This window comes from Manacus vitellinus, unplaced genomic scaffold, assembly GCF_001715985.3.
Source record: "Manacus vitellinus isolate BGI_N305 unplaced genomic scaffold, ASM171598v3 scaffold_80_pilon, whole genome shotgun sequence".
In the NCBI taxonomy this organism is placed as follows: Eukaryota; Metazoa; Chordata; class Aves; order Passeriformes; family Pipridae; genus Manacus; species Manacus vitellinus.
Genome location: NW_021940818.1, coordinates 219,059 through 242,435, shown reverse-complemented (window position 1 = coordinate 242,435; position 23,377 = coordinate 219,059). Strand labels below are relative to the sequence as shown.

At 41.1% G+C, this 23,377-nt stretch overlaps 1 protein-coding gene and 1 long non-coding RNA gene across 2 annotated transcripts in view; both read left to right on the top strand.

Annotated features, from left to right (window-relative positions):
- CABCOCO1 (ciliary associated calcium binding coiled-coil 1) overlaps window positions 1-4,766 on the top strand; it is a 227,785-nt gene extending 223,019 nt beyond the window's left edge. Inside the window, exons 7-9 of the mRNA XM_018085428.1 lie at window positions 1,384-1,452; window positions 1,848-1,988; window positions 4,417-4,766. Coding sequence (XP_017940917.1) covers window positions 1,384-1,452; window positions 1,848-1,988; window positions 4,417-4,458 — 252 coding nt within the window. The 3' untranslated portion in view covers window positions 4,459-4,766. The remainder of the gene's footprint in view (window positions 1-1,383; window positions 1,453-1,847; window positions 1,989-4,416) is intronic.
- Window positions 4,767-8,907: 4,141 nt separating this feature from the next.
- Window positions 8,908-23,377, top strand: part of LOC108641821 — a 22,026-nt gene continuing 7,556 nt past the window's right edge. Inside the window, exons 1-2 of the long non-coding RNA XR_001922299.1 lie at window positions 8,908-9,256; window positions 15,145-15,244. This is a non-coding gene — a long non-coding RNA (uncharacterized LOC108641821). The remainder of the gene's footprint in view (window positions 9,257-15,144; window positions 15,245-23,377) is intronic.

The following is a 23,377-nucleotide window of genomic DNA, read 5'->3' as shown; positions in this document are numbered from 1 at the left end:
TAGCTATTCCTTTTGTGAGTCCGTAGGCACTAACACAGTGCTGAAAATTTGAATTACAAGCCATAGAGGAAAATGCTTCTATAAACCTGTTTTCCTCCCCACTTATTATCTGCAAATATTTCTGTCAGCCTTTTGGGTTCTTATAAACATGGGCTGATACTATCTGCCTTTTTTAGCGAGCTCACACATGATAAGGAATCTTGAAGATAGTGACAACGTCCAAACAGAAGTTCTGAAAAGCTTTTAGGACTACAAAAGAGATTTTTAATGTAATAAAGTGGCTAGGTCTCACTTTTTGTTTTCAATTTTTGCTATCACTTCTGTAGATCCATAGAATATTTTAATATTTTCAGCATGTGTAACTGTAGCAAGTAACTAAATAAACCAAATATCAACCTAGCCATGATTTCAAAAGCATGAGGAAATTAATTTATGGGAGCTGCAATTACCCTGATGTGAATTAATGTCGTTTACTTACACCATCCAAGCAAAATCCTGTTTGTAATCGCTGACTCAGAACTGGAACATCTGCCTCGTATTCTCGATGGGCACTTCCCCTTTCAGAGGCCCCAAACATACAATTTCAGTGTTATTCCCTGTTCCTTGCTTGTTCAGATATGCCTTTTTTTTTTGCCCTATTTGGCACATATGTTCTCTGTCATCCTTTTTTTTTTTTTAAATAGGAGACAAAACCTTGTCCCTTTAGAGGACATGGGGCTGCCTTCTGCATCATTCCTGAGAACCTGAGCACTAGGTTCTTCATCCAGCTGCTCTGAGGGGGAAAAGCCATTCCCTCCAAGCATTCCTGGAGCTGCAGCTCACACACCAGCACAATACCAGTGAGGTTCCCATGTTCTCAGCAAAGGAGCAAGTTGATGTGAAGCAGCAAAACTTGGACCATTAGCAGCTCTTAAATTATAGTCACATATTAAAATATTTTTCTTAGGGCCTTACTTGATGCAGTGTCACTACAACTTTACTCCAGCTGACTCCTTTGGTAGAGCCCTGCAATTCCAAACTGCAAAAAGATCCCTGTTCAGAGGTGACAAATTGGCACTGGGAAGACAGCATGTTACCTAAGCACCGTGTTTTCTGAGCGTAATTATCCACATGAGTAAGAAGCTGTAGTGTTATGAAATTATGAAAATCATCTGTTCTTTCCAACTATTATAAAGAGGGCCCCTTGAGAGGCAGCTAGAAATTAAAGCTGATCTATAGTAATTTTCAGAATGCATTCCAGTTCTGAGCACCTGGATAGTAACAGAAAAGGTATTGTTTTTTGTTGCTTGCCAGCCATTTTATTTCCATTTTAAAAAATCTGCAAGAAACCTCTGAGTAATGATTAAACCTGAATTACTCTTTTTCTTTTTTTTTTTTTTCTAGCACCAGGAGGATGGGATTGAACTTGACCAACCTGCAGTTCCCTCCTCAGCTGCAGCGACAGAATCTCAGGTGTAGGGTTTTGTTCCTTTTAATTTATTTTGGGGTTTTTGTGAGCTATTTTCCTATGAATTCCCATTGGAGCCCAGTCACTGATGACATTTATTCTCCAGAATATAATATGCATTCTCTTCTAAGATTGAATAAAATTACTTTTAATGCATTAATCAGTCAGCAGAGGACATTTATTTGAGTCATCACCTCTGGGCTCTCCCCCCTTGTAACTTCATCGCCTCAGGACCTCTCTGCCAGCCTGGGCAATGCAGGGACTGCTGGTCCCTGTCAGAGCAGCACTTCCCGAAAGCAGCTCCATGTATTGTTGCATGTCTTTGGCTGGTGCTGTTTGGTCTCGTGGAGGGCAGGATGATGTTCTAACTCACGTGTTTCTTGTGGGTGGTCGCTGCCAGGGGTCTGCTCAGGAGGATTACCTGGAAGAGCCCTGTCCAGAGGTAGAGTCCTCCGAGGCAGATGCTGTGGCTGGTGTCACTGCTGAAGATCAGAAGTCTGCAGAGCGTGAAATCCCAAATGAAATTATTGGCAACCTTGAGGTACTATTACTAGAAAGCTATTCACTAATTCTGTCTATGGTTAATTAGCTAGCTCAGCCTTAATGAATATAAACTGTATTCGTGCTAAAGCTGGCAAAAAGCACATCCATATGCTGTAAAAATGTGAATTAGCCTCTATAAATAACTCCTAGTTTAGTCAGCTTACATGAGATAAGATAAAAAATATTCAGTAATATAACAACATATATCTTCAGCATTACTATGTGTCAAGAAACACAGGCCAAATCCTGCCCTCGGTGATGTCAGTGATAAAATTCCTTCTCAGGGGTTCAGGACCAGCTGCTGTGATGGAGTACATGCAATGTGTGCTTAATATAAATTGTTTGATGCATCTGTGTTACACATCCTTCAATCTGTGTAAGAAAAAACAGGTTTATGCCAGTTCTAGGCTTTGTTTGGTTGGCACGTGACTGTAAAGAGCTGCCTCAATGGAACAGATCAGGTGTCAGTATGGGGGCTACAGACCCTGAGGGGTCTATAATTTCTTTCTGTGGGGTTCATGAAAGAGAAGGAAGCTATTGACACTGAACTTAAATAAGAAATTACTGAAAACAAACTGGCTAGAACAGAGTTCCACCAAGGAACTGCGGGAATTTGGTCTTATTTGCAACAACCAGGTGGCACTTTGAACTTTAGATACAGCACATTAGACACTATTGACCAAGCAGCAGTTTAAGAAATAGCTAATATTATCTGAAAATAGTGTGATGTTGATAAATTCTTTTACATAGACTACACATGAATGGAGAATATAGATAAGAATAATGATGCCATCATTAGATCTACCTGTTTGATTTCATACTCCATTTCAACATGTCTTTAGAAACAGGAGGGAACCTCTGGCCTCTGTTGTCTTATTCCTGTCCCTACCTGTAGAAAAAAAATAAAATTCCTGGTTTTCACTTGACTTTGATGCCATCAGTGTCAGTGCTAAGAGTTTTTTCTTTACAAAAACTGCACAGATGAGAAAAAGGCTTTATTTTTTTCTTATTTTGCAACTCTGGGTGTATACACAGAGAATAATTTCCCTTCAGTTTTTAAGTCTTTCACAAGTGTATCTTTTTCACCTGTTTTCTCAGTTTCTTGACCTCTGAAGTCATCTTATAATGAGATTTTTACTTGATACATGATCAAACTCATACCATTTTTTTGTTATGTGTGAACTGTGATTTCACAATCTGTATTGTGTCTTAACATATGCATTAACAAGGCAGCTGTTGCTCTAACTGAGTCTAGAAAATAACTTTTATTCTGATATCACTCAGTGGTCTCAGCAGCAGCCATAGTGAAGGAGAGTAGAAGAGGATTAGCCTAAGGATCAGTGTTCCACAGTTTACACACATAACGTAAGGGGGTTCCAGTCTGAGCTACTGAGAACTTTGAAAACATTTTAACTGTCGTCATCTGTTGATAGATTGCAGAATAGCGCTGGTAGGGATTTCTAGGACTGACAAGACACAAAGTCCCTAAAATGTTACGTGTTTCTGGGACAAATCCATTTGCTTTATCAAAATTGCCTGAATTCCATTAAGAATGCAACTCTTAAGTTTCGGAATAGTTTATGCAGAGTTTGTAAAGGACCTCTGAGCCTGTTCCACTTGTCTGAGCAAAACTTTGTGACTCTTAAAGTCATTGCACTCCTTCTGTCTCTCTTGTATTTTTGGAGTAATGAATGCTTATATTGAGAAATATATGTAAATTGCCTATAAACCCCCAGTATTTGTGGCCCTTTATCCAGTGATCCCACATTTCCCAATGCCATAGAATCAGAGATTGCTAAACATTATCACTGCCGAAGATTTCGCTAAAATATGTCCCAACCCTTGTACCTTCCCCACAAATGCTACATTCCAAATTAAATGCTCCATGTCTACAGCAGTCTGAATTTCCGGAATGAGATGCACATTCATAATTTTGCTTGTAATTAAGTCAGAGAAGCAGCATCACAGAAGTATGTTTTTTTATTGTTCATTTTCAGTAATGCTTTCTAATTCCAGCAATGTTTCAATAAAACACATTACACTAGAGAACAAACATCTGCAGCAAAGGAAAACAGTGGCAACAACCAAATCCCAAAGCAATCTTTCTGGTTTGGTGTCTGTTGGTAAAGGCTGTCTGAGAATACAGGCAAATCATCCTTTCTCCCAAGACAAGGTTATGTGAGGAATGGCTGTCCCAGATCACTTCCTGCTGATGGCAGCCATGCCATACATCGGGATTGTGCACAGCAATGTGATAACGTGTTATCACATAAGTCCAGGCTGGAACACCGTTATGTCTGCAAAACAGGAAGGTGTGTAGGATAATGTCTGCCTTGCTGCACTACAGTGTGTCAAAACTACAAAGACAATGTGCAGCCCAAGATAGCTCCATCATAACCACTTCTTTCTTCTGATTTTCTTTACAGGCGGACGTAAATGAAAAGCTGCAAATGCAGGAAGAAGCTTAGACTCGGAGAACAGAAAAATTAAAAAATCGTAAATAGCCAGATAAAAAAGGCGATGCTGGATTTCACAGGAATGGGGCAGTAGGGGATGGCACGCACAGAGCTGGCTCCCTGCCTGAACATAATTATTTCTGTATAAAGGAAAGTGGTTCTGTTAACATTTACCTAGAAGTACTTCATCTCAGTTCCTCAAATTTACTGTGTTCTGCCAGCATTGTTGTTTAGTTTAGGCTTAAGTTGAAGATTATAAACAGAAGGATACAGAATCAAAACATGTCGAAGTTCAGTTTATTTCTGAATAGAAATCCTAACATTAAAAAAAAAACCTGTTGAAGTTTCATTCTCTTTTGTTCTTCCAGTTGTGAAATATTTAACAGTTTCTGCTTTACACCAATGGTTTTTTTCAGGAAATGTTGCTACAAGGAGAATACATAGAGAGGAAACATCATTTTGAGGCACTGCAGATATAATAAGGAGAGAATTTAATTAACATGTAATTACACACTTTTCACTGTAGCTATTCGTTAATAATATGTGTGTTATTTCATTTTAATTTGCTTCCTAAGCTTTAAAACACACTTAATAGCTTACACTTCTTTCTTTCCACCATATTAAAATTGCATAAATGAAGAGTTTGCACTTCAGCATTCCCAAGAAGAGTTCCTTTAGATTTCAGGAGAATTTTTTCTGGAATGCATGTAACCTTTCATCTGAGAATGTTTCCATATTTTTTCCAGACATTAGAGAATGTTTCATACTCAAAAGGAATTCAACCAAATAAATGACCTCAAGAAGAACCAGTTTAACATCTACATTTCAAAACTGTGGCCTGTATTTATTGTGTCACAGAACTCTGTGCCCTAGAAAGCATGTGAAGTACAAGTCATGCTTTGAAGCGTAAAGGCTGGATTGGATTACATGTTTAGTGGAATATTTGAGAAATAGAGTGTTCTATTCATTACATTTTCATATTTGTCTCCCACTCAGTAAAAAGTTAGTTTTTGTTTCATTTCATCCCCATTTTTTATGGTGGTAAATGAAAAAAATTGGCAAGCCTGACTCAGTCCAATAAAAATAAAAATAAAGTGGCTTGTACCATTTTTCCTAAAAGGTCTAATTTAGTGGTACCTGACTTGCAGGGGCTGCTCCCAGCGGGCATGGGTCCAAGTGTGCAGCTGGAAGGGTCGTTCCCATGTGCTGGTCAGTGGGAAGTGGTCCCACAGCTAAAGACCACATCCAGTACTGTGCCTGGGCACCAGCAGCCTGGGTGTGCTCTACAGAGTGCGAGTCACATGTGGGCTCTGAGCTCCTGTAAAGCAATGGTTCAGTGTTTGAAGTGGACGGAGTCTTTTACTGGGTCTCTGGGCACTGAGAAAGATTGTTCCCCTGGTGGGTCATAAGAAGAAGTGAACTCTGTAATGATTCACTTCCAAGTTTTCTTGGTTGCTCTTTCCAGTGCTGGCCGGGAAATTACTGTGAGCTTCCTTTCAACTATTAACAGCTAACTGTTCTGCTTTGAACACTGAAGGAATTCCTGAAACATTATTAGTTTTACCTTTAAAAAAAATAAAAATTTGATTCCTGGTTGTGTTCTTTTGTTGTTTTGTTGCTATGAAATACAACTTTTTTTGTTATCAAAACTTTCTGAAATCAAAATGTCCTTTACTTTGATACATAAATCCATCTCCCAGCACAGTATGCTAATGTCACCATTTCCCTGGTTTTGAACTCAAAGGTGAGAACAGAACTTTTGAAGAGAGCTGTCCATATGACAAAGAGTATTTTAAATACTTTTTAGTGAAAATGTGTTATTGGCAATTTAGCATTGTTTAGCACTTTAGACCTAAATCTGAGGACTGCAGCACTCCTGCTGTAGAGCTAAGCAGAAAGGACTAGCTGTGATTTATGTTAAGACCAATGCTAAACAAAGGCTTTTGCCCATAGCTCTTTCTCTCTCTCTCTCCCAGATTTTGTGGAACCTCTGGGAAATTTTAAAGTGCTTTGAAGATGAGAAATTGTATATGAACATCAAGTAATACTGTGATGATTTGTTAGCAGTCACTACATATGCATAACAGCTGAGGTAGTGCAGAAATCCAAAGTGAAGTCCAAATCCCACAAACTATGTTTGTAACCATCTTTCTGCTGAACTAAATAATGCTACCAATAAAAAATAGCCCCTGGGATTTTTGGGAGTGGGAAGGAGGATGGTGAAGAGGCTGAAGGGGGGAGGATGAGTAGAAGGTAGACGTAGTACCTCTCTAAGCAGTCAGAGTGCGTGTTCTGACACAGCATATGAACATGGAATTTAAGAATCCTTTAATGTCTTCAGAATGTTAATATGAAATGCAAAACGTCATGCTTTGGATAGATGGGTAGGAACAAAATGTTCAGATGCAATATGGTGCATTAAGAACAGTCTCCATTCTGCATTCCTGGCTTTTCCATTGGTTTAAATCAGGCTTGCTGTTTCTCCAGCCTCTCGTGTCATGTTGAGTTACTGCTATAGTCATCTCTAAAAATAATTATGCTGTCATTCCTGGAATCTACAGTTGAGGCTTTGGTGTAACAATCTCTGGTTATTTTTTTTGCCACACTGTTGGTGTAACAAAGTTCTTTACAATGCACATAGTTCTTAACGGGTTCCAACCCTGCAGAGCTCTCGATTTAAATCAGATCTTGTAGAAATGAAGGGAAGAGGTGTCATGTTCTACCTTCTTTGGTGGTTTTCCAGGGGTCAGAGGACAGATGAAACAGTGTATTTTTTCCTATATAAAGTATAATATTGATGCTTTTTAGCATTTTCATGGCAAAATGCTGGTCTTTACTAGCATTTCATAATGAGAGAGTGAACAACTAGTAATTATCCTCTAGTAAAAGAAAAGCTCTATTTTCAGGCAGTGCTTTCCTGCATTATACTGACAGAGTGATGGAAGCTTAGATGGAAAGCAGGTTTTCTAGTAAGCAGCTGGCTTGAAGATGTTGGGAAAGGAGACAAAAAGAGAAAACAGTTTTTTACCTGTTTCATAGTGTTTTGTCATGACCTTTTCTTCTCAAGCCTTGTTTCCCTTCTTCTGTGCCAAAACTTGATTTGAATTTGAAAATTACCACATTGTTTCCTTCCTAAAATTGTTATTGGCATTCCTCGAAAACTTGCTTTCCCAGAAAAGCCACTGTGTGTAGGCTTCAAATTCAGCTTTTCGCAAGTGAGAAAAAGACATTTTCTTCAATAACCTCCACTGCCAACCTGACCACAAAACATGGGCAAAGTCAGCATTGGCCTGTTTAAATCAGGCTCCTCATTTGGCTGAATTCAGCATCACCCAAATGCATCCCTCCAGGTGTACCTGTTGTACTTACCTGAACAACCTCTGGAGCACCTCCGCTCCTCCACCACCCCTCACAAGGAGGTGACAGCAGTGACCAAGCACGAGCAACTCAAAACTGAATGTAGCATTTCAGCCCATTTTGTTGTAGCCCTTTGAGTGTGCAGAGCAAGCTCTGGGCTCCAGCAGTTGAGGATTCAGATCACATGTACCAAAAAAAACCAATCAAAGGATAGTTGCAGTGACTCATGTAATTGAGAGTCCCATTCAGATGCAGAGCGTTAAACAGGACATAGAATTAGTAATGCTGCAGAAAGAACGGAATGTAATATATTTCCAGGGTAGAAACAACTTGACATTTTGCATAGTGGACTGCTTTACAGCGTAGTGGTGCTGCTTTAAAGCCTGTGCTGTCGCTGACTCAACAGAGGGTGCATTTAATGGGAGGTTCATTCTTGCAGAATTCTGCACTCACAGGGTTGCCTGGGCCTGCTGGGAGTTGTGTGTATTTTGAATATATTTTTGAGTGTTTCTGCAGCTGATTCAAACTACGAAAAAGGAAAAGGTGAGCTGCTACAAGCACCCCAGCCAGGTGGGGTAGGAGGAACAAGAGGAGAGACCTGTGGCCTGACAGCAGGAGGCTGTGAGGAAGAATGGTCCAAAAAAGTTATTCACCTAAATGAGTATGGTACTTCTGTTTCTGGAAGAAGCTGTATCAGTTTGGGATGCTGATGTGGGTGTAGATATTCATGGCAGGAGTCTCTGCAGGTTGGTTGAAGCACCTTTTAGGTGAGTCTGTTCCTTCAGTAGCTGCAAAGATGGCCTCAGGATTTTGCCTCTCTTCACTGAGGTTGGTCTACATGAATATTTTGAGTTTTACTTTATCTATTTTTAGCCCTTTCAGAAGAGGTCTCACGCAACATTTTCTTGACATTTTAATATCATGTCTTTAAAACTCCGATCAAGACAATTTTCCTGTCTAGTTTTATGATTGCATTGATTGTAGCATAAGAAATGTCATATTGGGACAGAGCAGGATCCAAGGGTCCTTCTTTTGGCACTGACTATGGGAGAAGCTTAGGGAAGAGTATAGGAGCAGGGCATCCTGTTCCACTGGATGAAGGCACACCTTTCCACGGATTGGTGCTTTAGAAACTTGTGGAGCCAAAGTATGCACCCAAACTCTGTGGTGAGTTGAAATCAAAGGACATGATCTCTGTGAGTTTTTCTAGTCCTTTCTTGACCTCAGTTGTGCCCCTGCCCACCCCACTATTCAATGGCAAGAAGTTCCACACTGTAATTTTGTGTCATTGATTAACCCCAGCTGCAGTGGATACCGGAGGCTCAAGTTTCCTCATCTCAGAGGCTTTCAAGATCCTCAGCTTTGCTGGTCGCTTGTGTGTGTTGAGATGGAGTGAGTGGGTAACCACGAAGACACTGAGTTTTCACATACAGCAAGAGCAGCTGAGATCCAGGTAAGAGAGCACGTGTCAGTCTATGCAAGACTGAGCCACAATTTTCGCTACCTGCGTAGTTACTGTTTGTCATTTCATTTCATGCCGTATCTAACTTGGATTAATCCTCTGTAGCAGAGATGCATCCTTCAATCTTTATCTGTGTGTCAAGGGACACACACATGGCCCTGCCTGAACAGAAAGATACTGACAAAGGGAGGAAAAATGACCATCTTTGGTCTGTCAGGCAGACAGCGAATAGTTTACTATTCTAATCATCAGAGCAAATTTCTTTGGAGCATTTAAGTCATGAATTACCACACAACTCCGAGAGGAAAACTTTGCCCTTTGATTGTTTTCCAAAGAAATGTTCTCAATTTCTTTTCTGCCAAATTCATATTACATATCATGCTAACAAATTTTCCCAAGCCTTCTTGACCTCCTCCCTTCTTCCCAGTAGTAAAAGAAATTTCACTCATTGCAGAGACATGCTGAAGATTGCTAAATTTTGCTGATTTAGGGACTGAGTGAATGAAACAAGTTTCAAAATATGTAGATAGGCACAGTGCAGAATGCGGTTGGCTCCACTAATGAGGAAAATGGAACTTGTGATGTTTCTGCTGTTTGGCAGCACGTTAGTAAATGGCCTGAGAGTTCAGTAGTAGGTGGGGTGTTGCAGGCAGTCCCTTGTGTTGAGGGCAAAAGTGTGTGTATGGCACTGGGGAGGATAATGGTTTGGGTTTAGTATATTTTTCTCCTCGTTTCTCCCAGTAAATCTGTGCCTGGTCTTGCCAAAGACAAAGTAACAGTGATGCTCACTGCATTGCTTTGAATGACACGTTTTATATTGATTGGAGTTTGGGGTGCTCAGTGTTTAGTAGGACCAGTTCCTCTATTACTGACTTCATTTGTAAACAGCTGACTGGGCGTGCCAAGCCCCTAGCCTGAGGTAGGATTTTGGATTGTTTCTCTGAATGAGCAAGATGAGAGAAAGCCGCCTCTTTCCTGTACTTCCCTGCTGTTCACAATTACAGTTGTGTGTAATTGTCACCGAGCAGTTTTGCCACTAACACCAGCTTTTCACTAGAGTTTCCTTACCAGGTGGCTGTTTAGATAAAAGAGGGATTCAGATTTTTGTGTTGGTTTTGCTCCGAGATCATTCCAGCCTTTTTTTGAAATGTCACATTTCAAGTTAACAAATGGCCGGATCACCCAGAAACCATTTCCAGTGACATACTATAAAAGCAGGACTAATACAGATCTCTGGACTGCATTTCAAAGACATACCTTTGGATTACAGGCTTGCAGATGAGACTTTAATTCTGTAGAACTCAGTGGAGAGATGTTCATTCGCTACCAAAGACTCTCGCTTTAACTTTTTTATTTTCTGCTCTAATTTTCTGAGTAATATAGATATGGGGGCTGATCTTCTATTGAAGTAGTCAAATCAATTATTCATGTGAATTCAGTTACTATGAATGCCAATATTTCTGTGAAATTATTACTGTGTAGGGCTACATGAAGGTATGTCTTTGTTATATATGTCAGCTTTCAATATTGTCTCCCAAATATAAATTACAGGGATGGTTTTTAAGCCCTTAATCTCGGTTTTACTAACTCCCTACTCAGACAAAATGCTTCTTGATCTCAGCAGGCATGTTTACCTTGGCATGACTCAGATATGACAGAGGTGTGCTTGAGCTGAAGTAGCAGGAGGAGTGTGTGATGAGCTGGGGGAGCTGGGTATGTGCTCAGGAGCCAGGAGACCCAGGCTGAGCCCCCTGCTCCTCCTACCACATGCTGAAAGGTGGATGCAGGTGCTTCCACTCTGCAGGGTACTCTCACATCCGCTGGTGGTTTTCTCTGAGTACATACAGAGCTTTAAACACAAGTCCATCAGGCTCAAGGCAAGAATTAGGATCTGTTTGCACATCCCTGCGTTATGTTCCAGATGGGTTAAACACGTATGTGTGTGATGTTATTGAGAAACAGAATGATTTAGGTGGATGCACATTATTCCTCAGCTCTGTGTCAACAATCAAAAATGAGCTTTTGGATTTATTAGTTCCCAGTCCTGCACCTATCTTAAATCATTACCATATAATAAGGACTCTATATGGTGCATTGTCAATAAAACCTAATATTGAGAAGATTACCGATCGTCTAGTGCAAATGGAGAGCACTGTAAATGATTTAGAGAATACGTGTCAAATGTTAAAGCTATCTAATACCTTCTAAAGTAGGTTGATACTCATAAATCTAAGATAAACGACCTGTAAAACCACTTAAGAAGAAATAATACTCATTTAATCAGACTTCCAGTGGAAAGACTAGGTAGGAGAGCAATTCATAAGGAATTATGAAATCTCTTCTAATTCAGGACTTTGTTGATAGAGAATGCAAACCTACATTTGATAAGCAGTTTTAGTTACTTGAAACTACTGTTGTGGTAGCACTAAATTATGACCCCACTGAAAAAAGAAAAGATCAAAGGGCATCTCTTTTATAGTTTATTGAGCTCTCGCTCTTCCGGATTCAGCACTGTGTGTATCAGATGGAGATATAAGGGATATTTATTGGAATTACTGTTTTGCTTGATCACAGAGATGGGATGTTGGATTGGTTTGTGTTGGTGTGGCTGTCCCTGTTCACTGATAACTGTAGATTCCTTAATGCATATCCCTGGGAGGAGCAAGTCATTATTTACTGAGACAAACCTGGTAAAAATTATAGTGAAACTAACTCTGTGTTTACACGTAGTTGAGTGCTAACTTGTACAGACTTTGTTGAGATTGGCAGTATTTCCAGTGCTTCAATTCTGATGAAAATTTTGTTTCCTTTTCTACTTTTTTTGTTCCCCAGACCCATCTGAAAGGTGGCTAAATTTGAGTGGCAGAAAAGTTAGGTCGTGATTTTCACTACCATTCTTCAGTTCTTGCACAGACAAAACTCCCATTCTCTTCAATATGTTTTTAAGGCCACTTGTTAATTCCTATTCATCCTTTTGGCTTTATGGTTGCTCAGAGCTCAGCATCACTGCCAGCATTTATTAGAACTTGACACAGAGCTTTTCTTGAGGCGACTGTAATGGTATATTTAGCCATGGAGCAATCTTTCCAAAGAGCAGCGTGCTGTGACTCATGTGACTCTGCTGCTGCTCTGCTGACCCTACCAGACTTACTCATCGTTTACATAGTGGCAAACAAGATCTGGTTCTGGCTTGATGCCTTATTTCCCTTGATGCAAGAAACACGCTACTTGCACATGCATTTTACTTCAGTTCACATTTTTTAAGATAAACTGGGAATCCAGCTTCTTTTCTCTTACTGTGAAAAATAAAGGCGCTTAACTGCTTCTCTGCATGGAATTGGTGAATGAAATGCAAATGCATCTCATCCATACATAACTCATTTATACTGCAAAAATAACCAGGGGGTGGCATGGTTGTGGTTAAAACCTATTGCTGTCCCCTTCTTTCTTCTTCCTTGCCCTCACAGAGGGCAAAACATAGATGCAAGCACACCTATGCTTCCTATGCAGTGGCTGTAGTCACACTGAGTCATAGCAGTGATGTTTGAATTGGTTGGGTTTGTAATAGGTCTGCAGCCTCAGCAGCACATTTCCTTTGGTTGTGAATTTTTGAGATACTGAATTCTATCTGAAAAAAGCTTGTTGATTTACTTTCTGCTTTCTATTCAGCTGGCATAAAGCTAGAGTCATTTTACTAAAATACCAGTTAAACTGAGTATACGTTAGAGAAAGATCATTTCAGAAATCTGTCAGCCTTGGGAACATGGCTTTTCCATTTCCTTAGAATACCTAGGAGTAACTGCATTTACTACTATGAGGCAGAGCAGCTGTTGCATGTGTGTGTTGTACTTGCATTGTGTGCATTGGGGGTATTTGCTATTAGTTTAAAAATATTAAAAGTCAGATGCAACAGCTGGACTAACTTTTACCTGGTAGTTACAGGAACTTCTCTGTCTGGCTGTTGTTGACAGAGAGCAGGGGAAAATTCATATGTGATTGAGAGCTGGAGAAGCCTCTGAGAACTGGGAGCTAAAGCCTTCAATCATGTAAAATGGCTTGTGAAGGGTGAAATTGCTTGGAGCTGATCAATTTTTATTTAGATGTCAGTGCTTTTTAAAATCTATACGTTCTTTTAAACAAACTCTAAGGGACAATAGAAGGAGGGTGATGCCCAATGACTGGTTATTAGTTACTTTACGGCAGTCAGGTAACAGGTATTTTGTGGATGTCAGGTAACTAGTTAACTAGTTATTTTATGGTAGTTAATCTTGACAAGTCTGAGAGGTGCAGATGGCTCAGGGGAGCCGGAATTATTGGGATTTGATTAGGTGTCAGTTGTTTGCATTGTTGAACCATGAAGGGCAGCCTCGACAGGCTGTGCATGGGCTGTGAACACAGCACCAAGGGAGCCTTAGGAGGGCTTAACCCAGCTGAGGACCTGCCCCCTCCTCTTCCATGCATGGGAGAGACCCCTGTTCCTCGCTCATAAGCAAGAAAATCAGACGTGCACTCCTCGCTTATAATTAAATTAAAATCTTGCTAATTTGGCAGCATACCTATCGTGTTCTCTTCTAGGAAGAAATTATTCTTTCTTCTTTTATTCTTTTCTGCTTGAATCCCAAGCTATCAGTGGCTTTCAAAGAAAAAGGAGTTTTTCTTTAGAAGAAAGTCTATTCAAATTTTTCATGATGTATATCAAGAAGGGACCTTTCCTCTTTCAACTAACAAAAAAAAGGGGGAGTTTGATCTTCCTCGAAATCATTTAAGAACCTTGTACATTTCTTTCCAGAACTAAAACTTTCTTACAAAGCTTCGGATATTCAGCAGGATAATGCCTATTACATAACTGAAGCTCATTACAATACCTTGGGGCTAATAAATGGCCTCCCGTTTCTATAGAAAATGTAACAAATCATAATAGTACTTATTGGGACTACGCCAGGCACAGATGACAAAGCTGCTTTTGAAAGTGAGTTGTGGCCAGAAATACTCTTGGACCAAAACCGTTCTCTTGACTGTCAGGGGGACATTTACTCCCTTTAATTTTCAGCCTAGATTTTATGTTGATCCTGCACACTGAATAAAATCAAGTCAGACAGAGCTGCTACTGCAGCTGTTACAGCTGTAAATGTGAAGAAGGCCATTTAAGATGACTCTGTTTCCTGAATATGTTATTTGGAAAGTATGTAGATTGTATTAAAAATAGCTTGATATGTCCTTATTGTTTGGCTTTTTTTTTTTAAGGAAAGAAAAGATGCTGCATTATCGAGTAGTTTATTAACATTTCTGATCACAGCTCTTATATTTAGAAAATAATTGTTCTGTTGTGTGCTGTAAAGCTGCCTGTAAACAACTGGCAAAGGAGTACACTGCTTTGTATTCTCTGTGAAGGAAAAATCAAATTCAATTGATTAATCAAAGGGGACATTCTTTGATGGAAGGGAACCTTTTCAAACTTTATTAAAAATATTGAATAAACCATGAGTGATCAAAGTTCATAATCTGAACTCCTGCTCCTACTTGGATACAGTAAACCTTCAAAATAACTCATGAAGCAGGAGGTGAGATGTCTAATAAAAAGAAATGCTCAGAGCAGCATATTCCCAAACCTATATCTTGATCTGGATCTTGGCTACACCATTGCAGTCCCACTGATTTTACTGGAGTCACCCTGTGTTTCCATTGGAGAGACTGGTAATAAGAATTGAGCCTTTTTTCAGTGACTAATTCAGAAGCATCTTTGCACTCCCTGTCTTTTTGTGGAGGGTTTTTCCCATATTCTGAAAGAAGAAATGAGATTGCGGTCAGCAAAGCTGCACAGTGATTAAAGATAATCTAGGTATGACCTGCAGGCTGAATGACTGTCCCCTCTGTTCCAGGAGGAAAGCAATCATGTGGCCAAATGCAGGACGGCTGGTGGGAATGAAGATGAGTGAAATGGAAATTCCCAGAGCTGCAGGGAAAGCAGGAGTCAAACAGGTGGGATGGCATGTCTCTGTCTTGCAATCAGCACTGAAATCATGGGCCCTGTGTGAAATACTACCTGTAAAGCCATTGTGCTGTTCAAAAGGTCAAGTGGATTTTAGCAAATAAAATGCTCATATTGAGCAGCAGGAAAAAATTATTGTAATGCTTCCAGGGATTTTGATGTGAAGAGAAAATAATTGCGAGAAAAAATAATCGAAGGTATACAGGCAAAGAGTGAATGAGAGGAAGCAAACACACTGATTGATCAGAGCACAGTAACCTGATGTTAGTTTGGTCACAAGTCTACAAAGCTTGGAACGAAATATTGAGACAGCATAGAGCAGAGAAGGGCGTCCTCTGGGGCTGCAGGGGCTTGAGTGTACAGACATGAGTGACACCCTGGGTGAGCAGCTGGCTCAGGTGGCTGTCCAGGACAGCAACGACATGGAATGTGAGGCTTGGATGGGGATCCTCGGCAGTCTGTGTTCCTTGTAGTCTCTTCCTGTATTGTTCTCTCCAGTCCGTATTCCAAGCAGAGATGGAAGGATGGAGCTGATCTCTGTGCCTCAGTCAGCACACTGGCTGGACCTTGGAGGGGGATTTTCTCAGCTGCACCAGACAAGGAGGTGAGGGTGGGAATGGTGCCTGAGGTACCCTCTAGCTGGAAGGTGGGATGGAGAGCTGATGGATGGGGGGGATGAGATCTGATGGTGCCTAGCAGAGCCTGACAAAAACCTTTGCTCTGAAAGGAGCAATTTGTAGCTTTTTTAGAGTAGCACCCCTGGCATAATGGAGAGGAAAAAACCCAACCCAACCCAACCGAAAAAAACCCAGATCAAATTAAAACTTCATTCTGAGAGCTTTTGGGCCAACACTCTTGCCAACAAGCGTTGGGGGTCTGTCAGCAAAGCCTCTGTCCCTGGTGGATTCCTGCTTTGCTCTGGAAATGAAGACTGTGCTTAGGAGCAGAGGGATTTGCAGTGAAGACCCTTTGACAGTCCCCATCCAGGGTAAATACAAAAACTCTAAAACTCTGATTAGTTGTTTGGGTCAAAAGAGGTCATACTCTATAAAAAGCTGCCTTCCTACATGTCATCCCATCCTGTGCAGTACTGCAGTTGAAAGAGCTTATCCTAAATACTCCATTCTGATATAGGAGCACATTAAAAAGAAAAAAAAGACACTTTATTAAAAAAGAAGCCCTTTCACAGACTGACAGATGAATGTAGTGATAGATTAAAATAAATTTTAAAACCTGAACATTATCCTCTAAGGGGAAAAGGCTCCTAAATACATATGCAAAACAAAAATGGTAGAGCACGATCTCTGACAGTGCATTGCACAGAATCATTTATTAGGTGTCTGTAAGTGATCATTTACATGAAACTTGTATTTAATCTAGTATTCAACCATTCCCTTTTATCTTCTGGCTCCATGTGTTTGTGGGAGACAGTGGTCTCTCAAGCTGCTTTTTTCTCCACTGGAGTTTATGTGCAGGGGACATAGGGCAGAGAGAGGAATTTGAATAGCCCCATTTCAAGCTCACATCTCTATCTCTGATTCTCGCTGATTCCAAAAGAGGAAAATAACCACCTCTGCTTTGGAGTTGAGCAAATTCTTTCAAAACCCAATAAACCCTCAGTTGTCCTGTTGGCAGTACAGCCCTTTTGGACAAAGCACAGGGGAGCAGTCTGTGAGCTGCAGTGGGGTCAGGGGTGCACAGAAATATGAGCTTCATTTCGCTGTGTGGATAGGCTCTTTCTGGGATGGTGGCAATGGCATGTGGGCTCATTGCAGCAATTATTCACTTGTGCTGCTATTGCCAAAGCACCCAAGCAAGGTATTTCAAAACTAGCTCCATGTATCAGCCACACAGTGATGTGTGGCCATCACTGACATAGTTGCACTCTGAACTCAGCTTAATATCCTGGATTTCTACTGAACACTGTTACACACCTGGGATAACATCTAAAGCCATCTCCTTGACCTGCCCCTGGGATTATCTTGCTCAAGGAGGTTGGCATGATATGAAATCGTTTCCCCTCTCACAAGAACATGGCCCACTGCTTCTCTAGGCTGTGTTGACACCTCTTGACAAATGTGGGTTGATGGCACAAGTATAATATTCACTTTGGAGATGTCCAAAAATCTGAGTGCTTTTTTCCCCATGTATCCCCCTTGTGGTGTGTTCCCAGCTGCCCTGCTCATCCACACTGCTGCTTTCAGTGAGTGACAAAGGCATTTCAAACTGGAAGGAGGAATTTAAATACAGTCAGGAACAACAGATAGAATGACCTCAAACAATCCCACATAAAGTCCTTTGTTATTTTCAAAGCACCTTCCCAGCTTGACACCTTTTCTTTTTTATATCCAATATAAAATTCAAAATGTTTTATTCCAGTGCAGTACCTGAATATAAAATATAAATACATCAAACCTCAAACTACCTTTTTTTCTGCTACTGCTTTGAAAAAAGGACCTGAAGTAAACTCAGTGTAAAGATGCAGAAACTAATCAAGGAAATTCCATTTCTCAAACTTTTGTTCTCTATTGTCTCATGCATGTTTAGAACAACCTTTCTGAAGCAAGTGTGCTGACAGCAGTGAGGAGCAGCCTGGATGCGGATGGCTCTGTGGGCAGCAGCTCAGGAGTGCTTGGGGATGAGCACACTGAGATGCCTCAGGTATCCGTTGCATGGCTCAGCACAAGTCAACCTTGCTGATCAGGAGCAGGGGAGACAGCTGGAGTGAGGAAACGCAGTCCTGTCTCCCAGAAGAGCATCTAGGTTTGCACAGTGAGGGCCAATACAATGGTGCAGGAGCTGGCAACCCCTTCTGTTTCCTGACACCCTTTCTCTGGGATGCAGAAGGTCAGTAGAAATGGTCTGTTGTGGTACTGTAGCCAAGAGGTTGATATCTGGTTTCTGCTTTCTCTTCTGCTAATTGCTGTTATTAAATGGCTTTGAAACTAGCTCAGGGTAACTGAGTGCAGGTTTGGGGCCTGTGTGTGCTCAGAAATTGGAGTGAATCAGTTCAGGGATGTTTGGAATAGGCATAGCTGGCAGCAGGCAGCAAAGCAAATGGCTGAGTGAATTTGCATCTTGTTTAATACATCAAAAAAAGTTTTAAGCTGTGACTCGTAGAAGTCAAGCCAGGAACAATAAGCTTGTCTGGAGAATTTTGGTATTAGAAACTAAAGGATACGGAACTGTGTCCAAGGTAAATATTGACATGACTCAAGATGAACTAGTAAAACATTTAATGAAGCTGAAAATAAGGCACCTGGGATAGATGTTTATTGTTAAAAAATGAAACATTCGAGCAAAAGTAGCATAGTGATGATGGAGGTTATTCATAGGGAAGCCAAGTTGGGGAAACAGCATCATCTGAAAGAAACTGACTTAAGCTATTTGTGAAACATGGAAGAAAATCAGAATTATAACAGGGCTAAAAATGGACATGAATAGCAAACAGTTATTATGGATATTCAGAGTGGATTTTGGAGACTGAATCATACCAAGGGACAAATTACTCAGGTGTCTAGAATAACTCTATTGATTTTGACAGATTTTTTGGTATTTGCCTTTGTGTAATTGAGAGTTTACTCGCTTACGCCATATGAGGATTGAATATTAAGAAACTTGAAGATAAAAAAAAAAGACTTTCATTCCCCTATCATTCTCCTGATGATAGAATAAGTCACGTCAACTTCACAAGGCATTTCAGGAACCCCTTAGGGAGCTTTTCCCTTTCATGCAGCAGAAAAAAACCCCAACCCTTGGAATGCTGTGAAAACAGTCAGAAAGGTTCCGTTAAATGGGGAATGGGAATAAATTGTGCTGCTGTATTAGAAGTCTTAGATGTAAGTTTATGGTGTTATTAGGATGCTCTGTTATAAAATCCCTTGAGCCAGGCCGTGGTGAGCCAACATTCCCTTCACATGTTCACCAGTGGTGGAGATACTGGGGAAAAGATGCCAAAAGTTGAAATTGTCTGTGTAGGTGTGCTTTATAAGCCAGCCTTTTTCTACCTCAGAAATGTAGCACTAATGCATAAGGATTGATTATGTACAAAAGGTACTCTTGATCTATTCCCCTGTACCATGCCTATAGTTGCAGTGGCATTGCTATGTTATATATATATATATACCAAAAAATCTCAATTCAAAACTATCTGGTGATTATGCACATGCAACTGCAGTCCCCCAGATGGCTTCACAGTACAGTACAAGGGCACACATTTTTCCAGCCCCAAGGCATGGGATAATCCACAGGGCTGACCATGTGGCAGAAGGAGTAGAGGCAGGGTCAGAGGAGAAGCAGAGAGGGATGCCTGGGGAAGACAGCAACTAGGAGAGCCTGCCATGCTGAGGCAGTGCATGTGTCCTTGCTCCTTGGCTGCTTCTGATGGTTCAGTAAAACTGTAATTGTAGTGTTTGGCTCTGCTCCATCTCTCAAAACCTTTATCCTGGGAAGAAGTGAGTGCAACATTCTCTCTTTGTCCTCCAAGCAGTCTTTTGGAAAGCTGGGGTCTAAAATAATTGAAAACTTGAGGCATAACCATCAGCTTCTTGGACTAGATTTAGAAAATCCACAGTCAACTTCCTTCATCTCCTGTTCACTGAGATTTCCTTTGACCAGCCTTCTTGTTAGGGCCATGACCAAAAAGTAGTTGATGGTAGATTTTATTACTAACATAAACAAATAGCAGGTTATTTTGTTATTGTCCCGAGCTTCAAACCTGGAGCTGGTCTTTGCGGGAGTAAGTTCTACCAGTACTGACATGCAATTGGAACACAAAGGGGATGTTGATAATATAAAACATGTGTTGCTTATGCAGATCACTGAGCGTCACTTCAGTGCTCTCTGCAAAGCACCTCGGCCTGTTGATCACCAGCAGCCTCAGCCAAAACAACGCAAGAGCTGTGCATTCTTTGAGACACTGCACAGTAGCACAGTGGCATTCCAAAGGGTGCCCTTCCCAGTGCCACTCATCCCGGAGAAGGAGTTTGACATAAGCAACAGATATGTGGGATCACTGCTGGCGTTGCTCTCCGAAATTCAGTGCAGCAAAGGTCTTCTCTGGGCAGAGCAAGGAGGATTTAGTGAATGTAAAAACACATCAAGAGCAAACAAGGGATTTTTAGTGTCATTTTCCCTCACACCATTTTATTGGTTTCATGCTCGTAAAAACATTAGCTAATTAATTCACTATCAGAAAGGCAAAGCTGCTAACCGAAAGATGTATGCAAAACCAGATACATGTAGTGCCTTTGATAGTGGTAGGGTGAGATTTTTCTTTTTCCTTCTTCCTTACTTTTAAACCCCAGCCAATATAACTCTTTTCTGTCATCATAACATTTGGCACTATTCCCATGTGTACAGATTGCAACATCTGCAAGTTTTAAAAATTAATATAAAGTTCCATAATTGTATAAGCCTGGCTCATTTTAGTGTCCTAAACGAGCGGCTTTGATGCAAAGTGAGACTCAGTCAGCAGATGAAGAGCTCTGCTTGTACCAAGCAAGCTGCTCTAATGGGGCAGGTATGTCCATGTAGTTGGTGCTCATGTGGATGATGATCACACTGTAGGATCATACTGTGGAGGAACACAGCGTGGATTTAGGTTGCTGTCACACAGAAATTTAGTAGGTTACTAGTATGTGCAATCATGGGTGCTAAACTGCAAAGCAATTGCATTTATTAGAGCTTATTTCTGTCACCTGCAGTCCATGGAGATCCAGTGTGAAGGTATTCATAGTAGAGGGTGAAGTGTTGTCTTCTGCACTGCTAAGATTTTGTCATCATTATGTAATGATCACAAGGTGATGCACAAGCAAGGGAAGGCTTTAGGAGGCACAGAAAGTCATGCAGGAGGTGAGGGAGCAGGCTGGGAGCGTCCTGGCTCTGCTCATTAGCCCGAGTCAAGGCACTGAGCAGTGTTGTACCGATGGCAGAGGAGCTTGCCTAACATGAAGGAAGAGAAACCTCATTATCCTCCTGTTCACAAGTTACCGTTTGTTATCTGTGCTGCTTTTGGCCACGTGGATGTAGTGTGGAAAACTGAAAGTTAAACATTTAAAACCTCTTTTAATTGTGTCTAAAATATGATGGCCACGTTGTGGGTGAGAGTTTGCCACAAGAGAGGGATTCCTGGAGCTGCCTGTGTGTTTGTGGCTGTGGGTAGTTAGCATCCTACCCCGGGCAGATGGCTCTTACCATGACACATGCTCGGGCTGCAGTGTGAGGCTCAGCTTCCCAAAAGCAGCTGCCCTGAGTCTGCAACTCTAGTACCAGTTTTGGTTCTGTAGTCCATGTACTTTCCTCCAGGGTCTTTCTGTGAAGAGGGGGCATAGTGTCAACGTGGCTGATGTTACAGTCCCGATACTTCAAAAGCTAAATCCAACGAGAGCAAAATTCATGGGCCATGTGGGAGACAGCACGAATAATTGCTGCTGGTGTGTTCCAAGGAGCAAGTCACCCATGGCTTGGCTTCTTTTTTTCCTTTAATTCCTGTATTTCTAGGCATGGTGTGTGAGGTTTTATTTTGTCCATTTTAAAACAACATTGTATGTGGATAAGTACTTGACTTTGCATGTATCTTATTGAAAGCCATAAAATGAATTAGTCATTACATACTCAGATATGTTGGAAGCATGGGTCAGTATTTCCAGGTTTATTGAAATAATGGTCCCTTGTTTGTTTTTCTAGTGGTGGGCAAAGTAGAAACAGAGCTGTGAACAATAACATAAACCTTACTGTTACCAAGCACTTGGCAAGCAGTTTTAGGAATGCTTTACTTTTCCTATGTGTATATAAAACCTCAGAGAACTCTCTGACTGTGGCATATTTCAGCATAAAGGAAGCAGAAATAAAATCCAGGCCCTATAATTCACATGTTCAGTAATGGAGGACTGAAGCAGGAAGAGACAGGTGCTTTTCTGAAGAGAATGAAAGATCTGAGGAGCTGATTCATGGTGAAGTAATATGCTTTTAGCTGAGAAGGTTTATTGTAGCTGAACCTCATGCCATCCCTCGAGCCGATATCTTAGATGAATCAGCAACTTGCGAGCTTTATCTCAGCTGTACCAATGGAGTTTATAATATTGTTCTGTCAGTGCTATTCATACATCATCACATGGCTGACTACTCCAGGCTGTGCTTTTTTTTTACACAGCCTTGGATGATGTCACTGTGAAGTAGGCAGTGGTACTGAACAAAGGCTTTCTTCAGAGCAGCAACAATTAAAGCTGATGGCAGAGTACAACACCAGATCCATGGAAATACAGAAATAAGCTCCCCTGTTTTAAGGTAGCTCTAGACAGGGCTTTCAGTGCTTCAGTAGCTGGTCCCCCTGGGGAATGGCTTCAAGTGATGTCCTACAGCTGTCAGTGCCCACCTGGCCTTGGAAATGTATAGGTAGCAGTGTGCTCTGAAGCCTGGGACTGCTCTGCACAGAGGAGTCGCTAACTGAGTAATTATTCAGGGGGGAAAAAAAGGAAGCAAGGAAGCTCCTCCAAGAAGGAAGATTTTTCTGATGTGGACCCATTCTGCATCTTCTCCTCAGTCATCCACTAACAGAGAAACAGGGTTTCTCTTTTCTTCTGCCTGAATATGTTCATCCACCTTAAATGTTTTTGCTGCAGGGGGAGGCTTTGAGGACTCTGTACGAGCCTGACCAGCCTGGAAGCCTTCAGTCTTGCCCTGTGTGTCTTCCCAAAGCCAGGGGACTGATGCCCATTGCATTATGAAGCAGTGAAACAACCTACAAATGATTTGCAAAGGAAGAATTCAGCATCCTCAGTTGATTGCCCTTTCATTTGCGATGTTCCAGTGAGCCTGAAATTGTTCACTCCATCCCACTGCATCACATGCATTTCCAGCTGTTTATCATCATTCCATAAGGGCAGCAACATGTCAGCATCAACAGCTATGTTCTTCCTATCTGCTGCTTGTACTGGAGCTCTTGGAGTTCTAACCACCTGTGCTGGTTTAAAAGTTAACCAGCAGGGGAATGAACTCAACTCAAAGGAGAGATTATAAGTCAGAATAACATTTATTAAAATAATACAGTAAGTACAATAATACAAACAAACAATTGGTCTCAACCCACAAAAACCCAAATGTATAACCCAGTACCCTGGGGC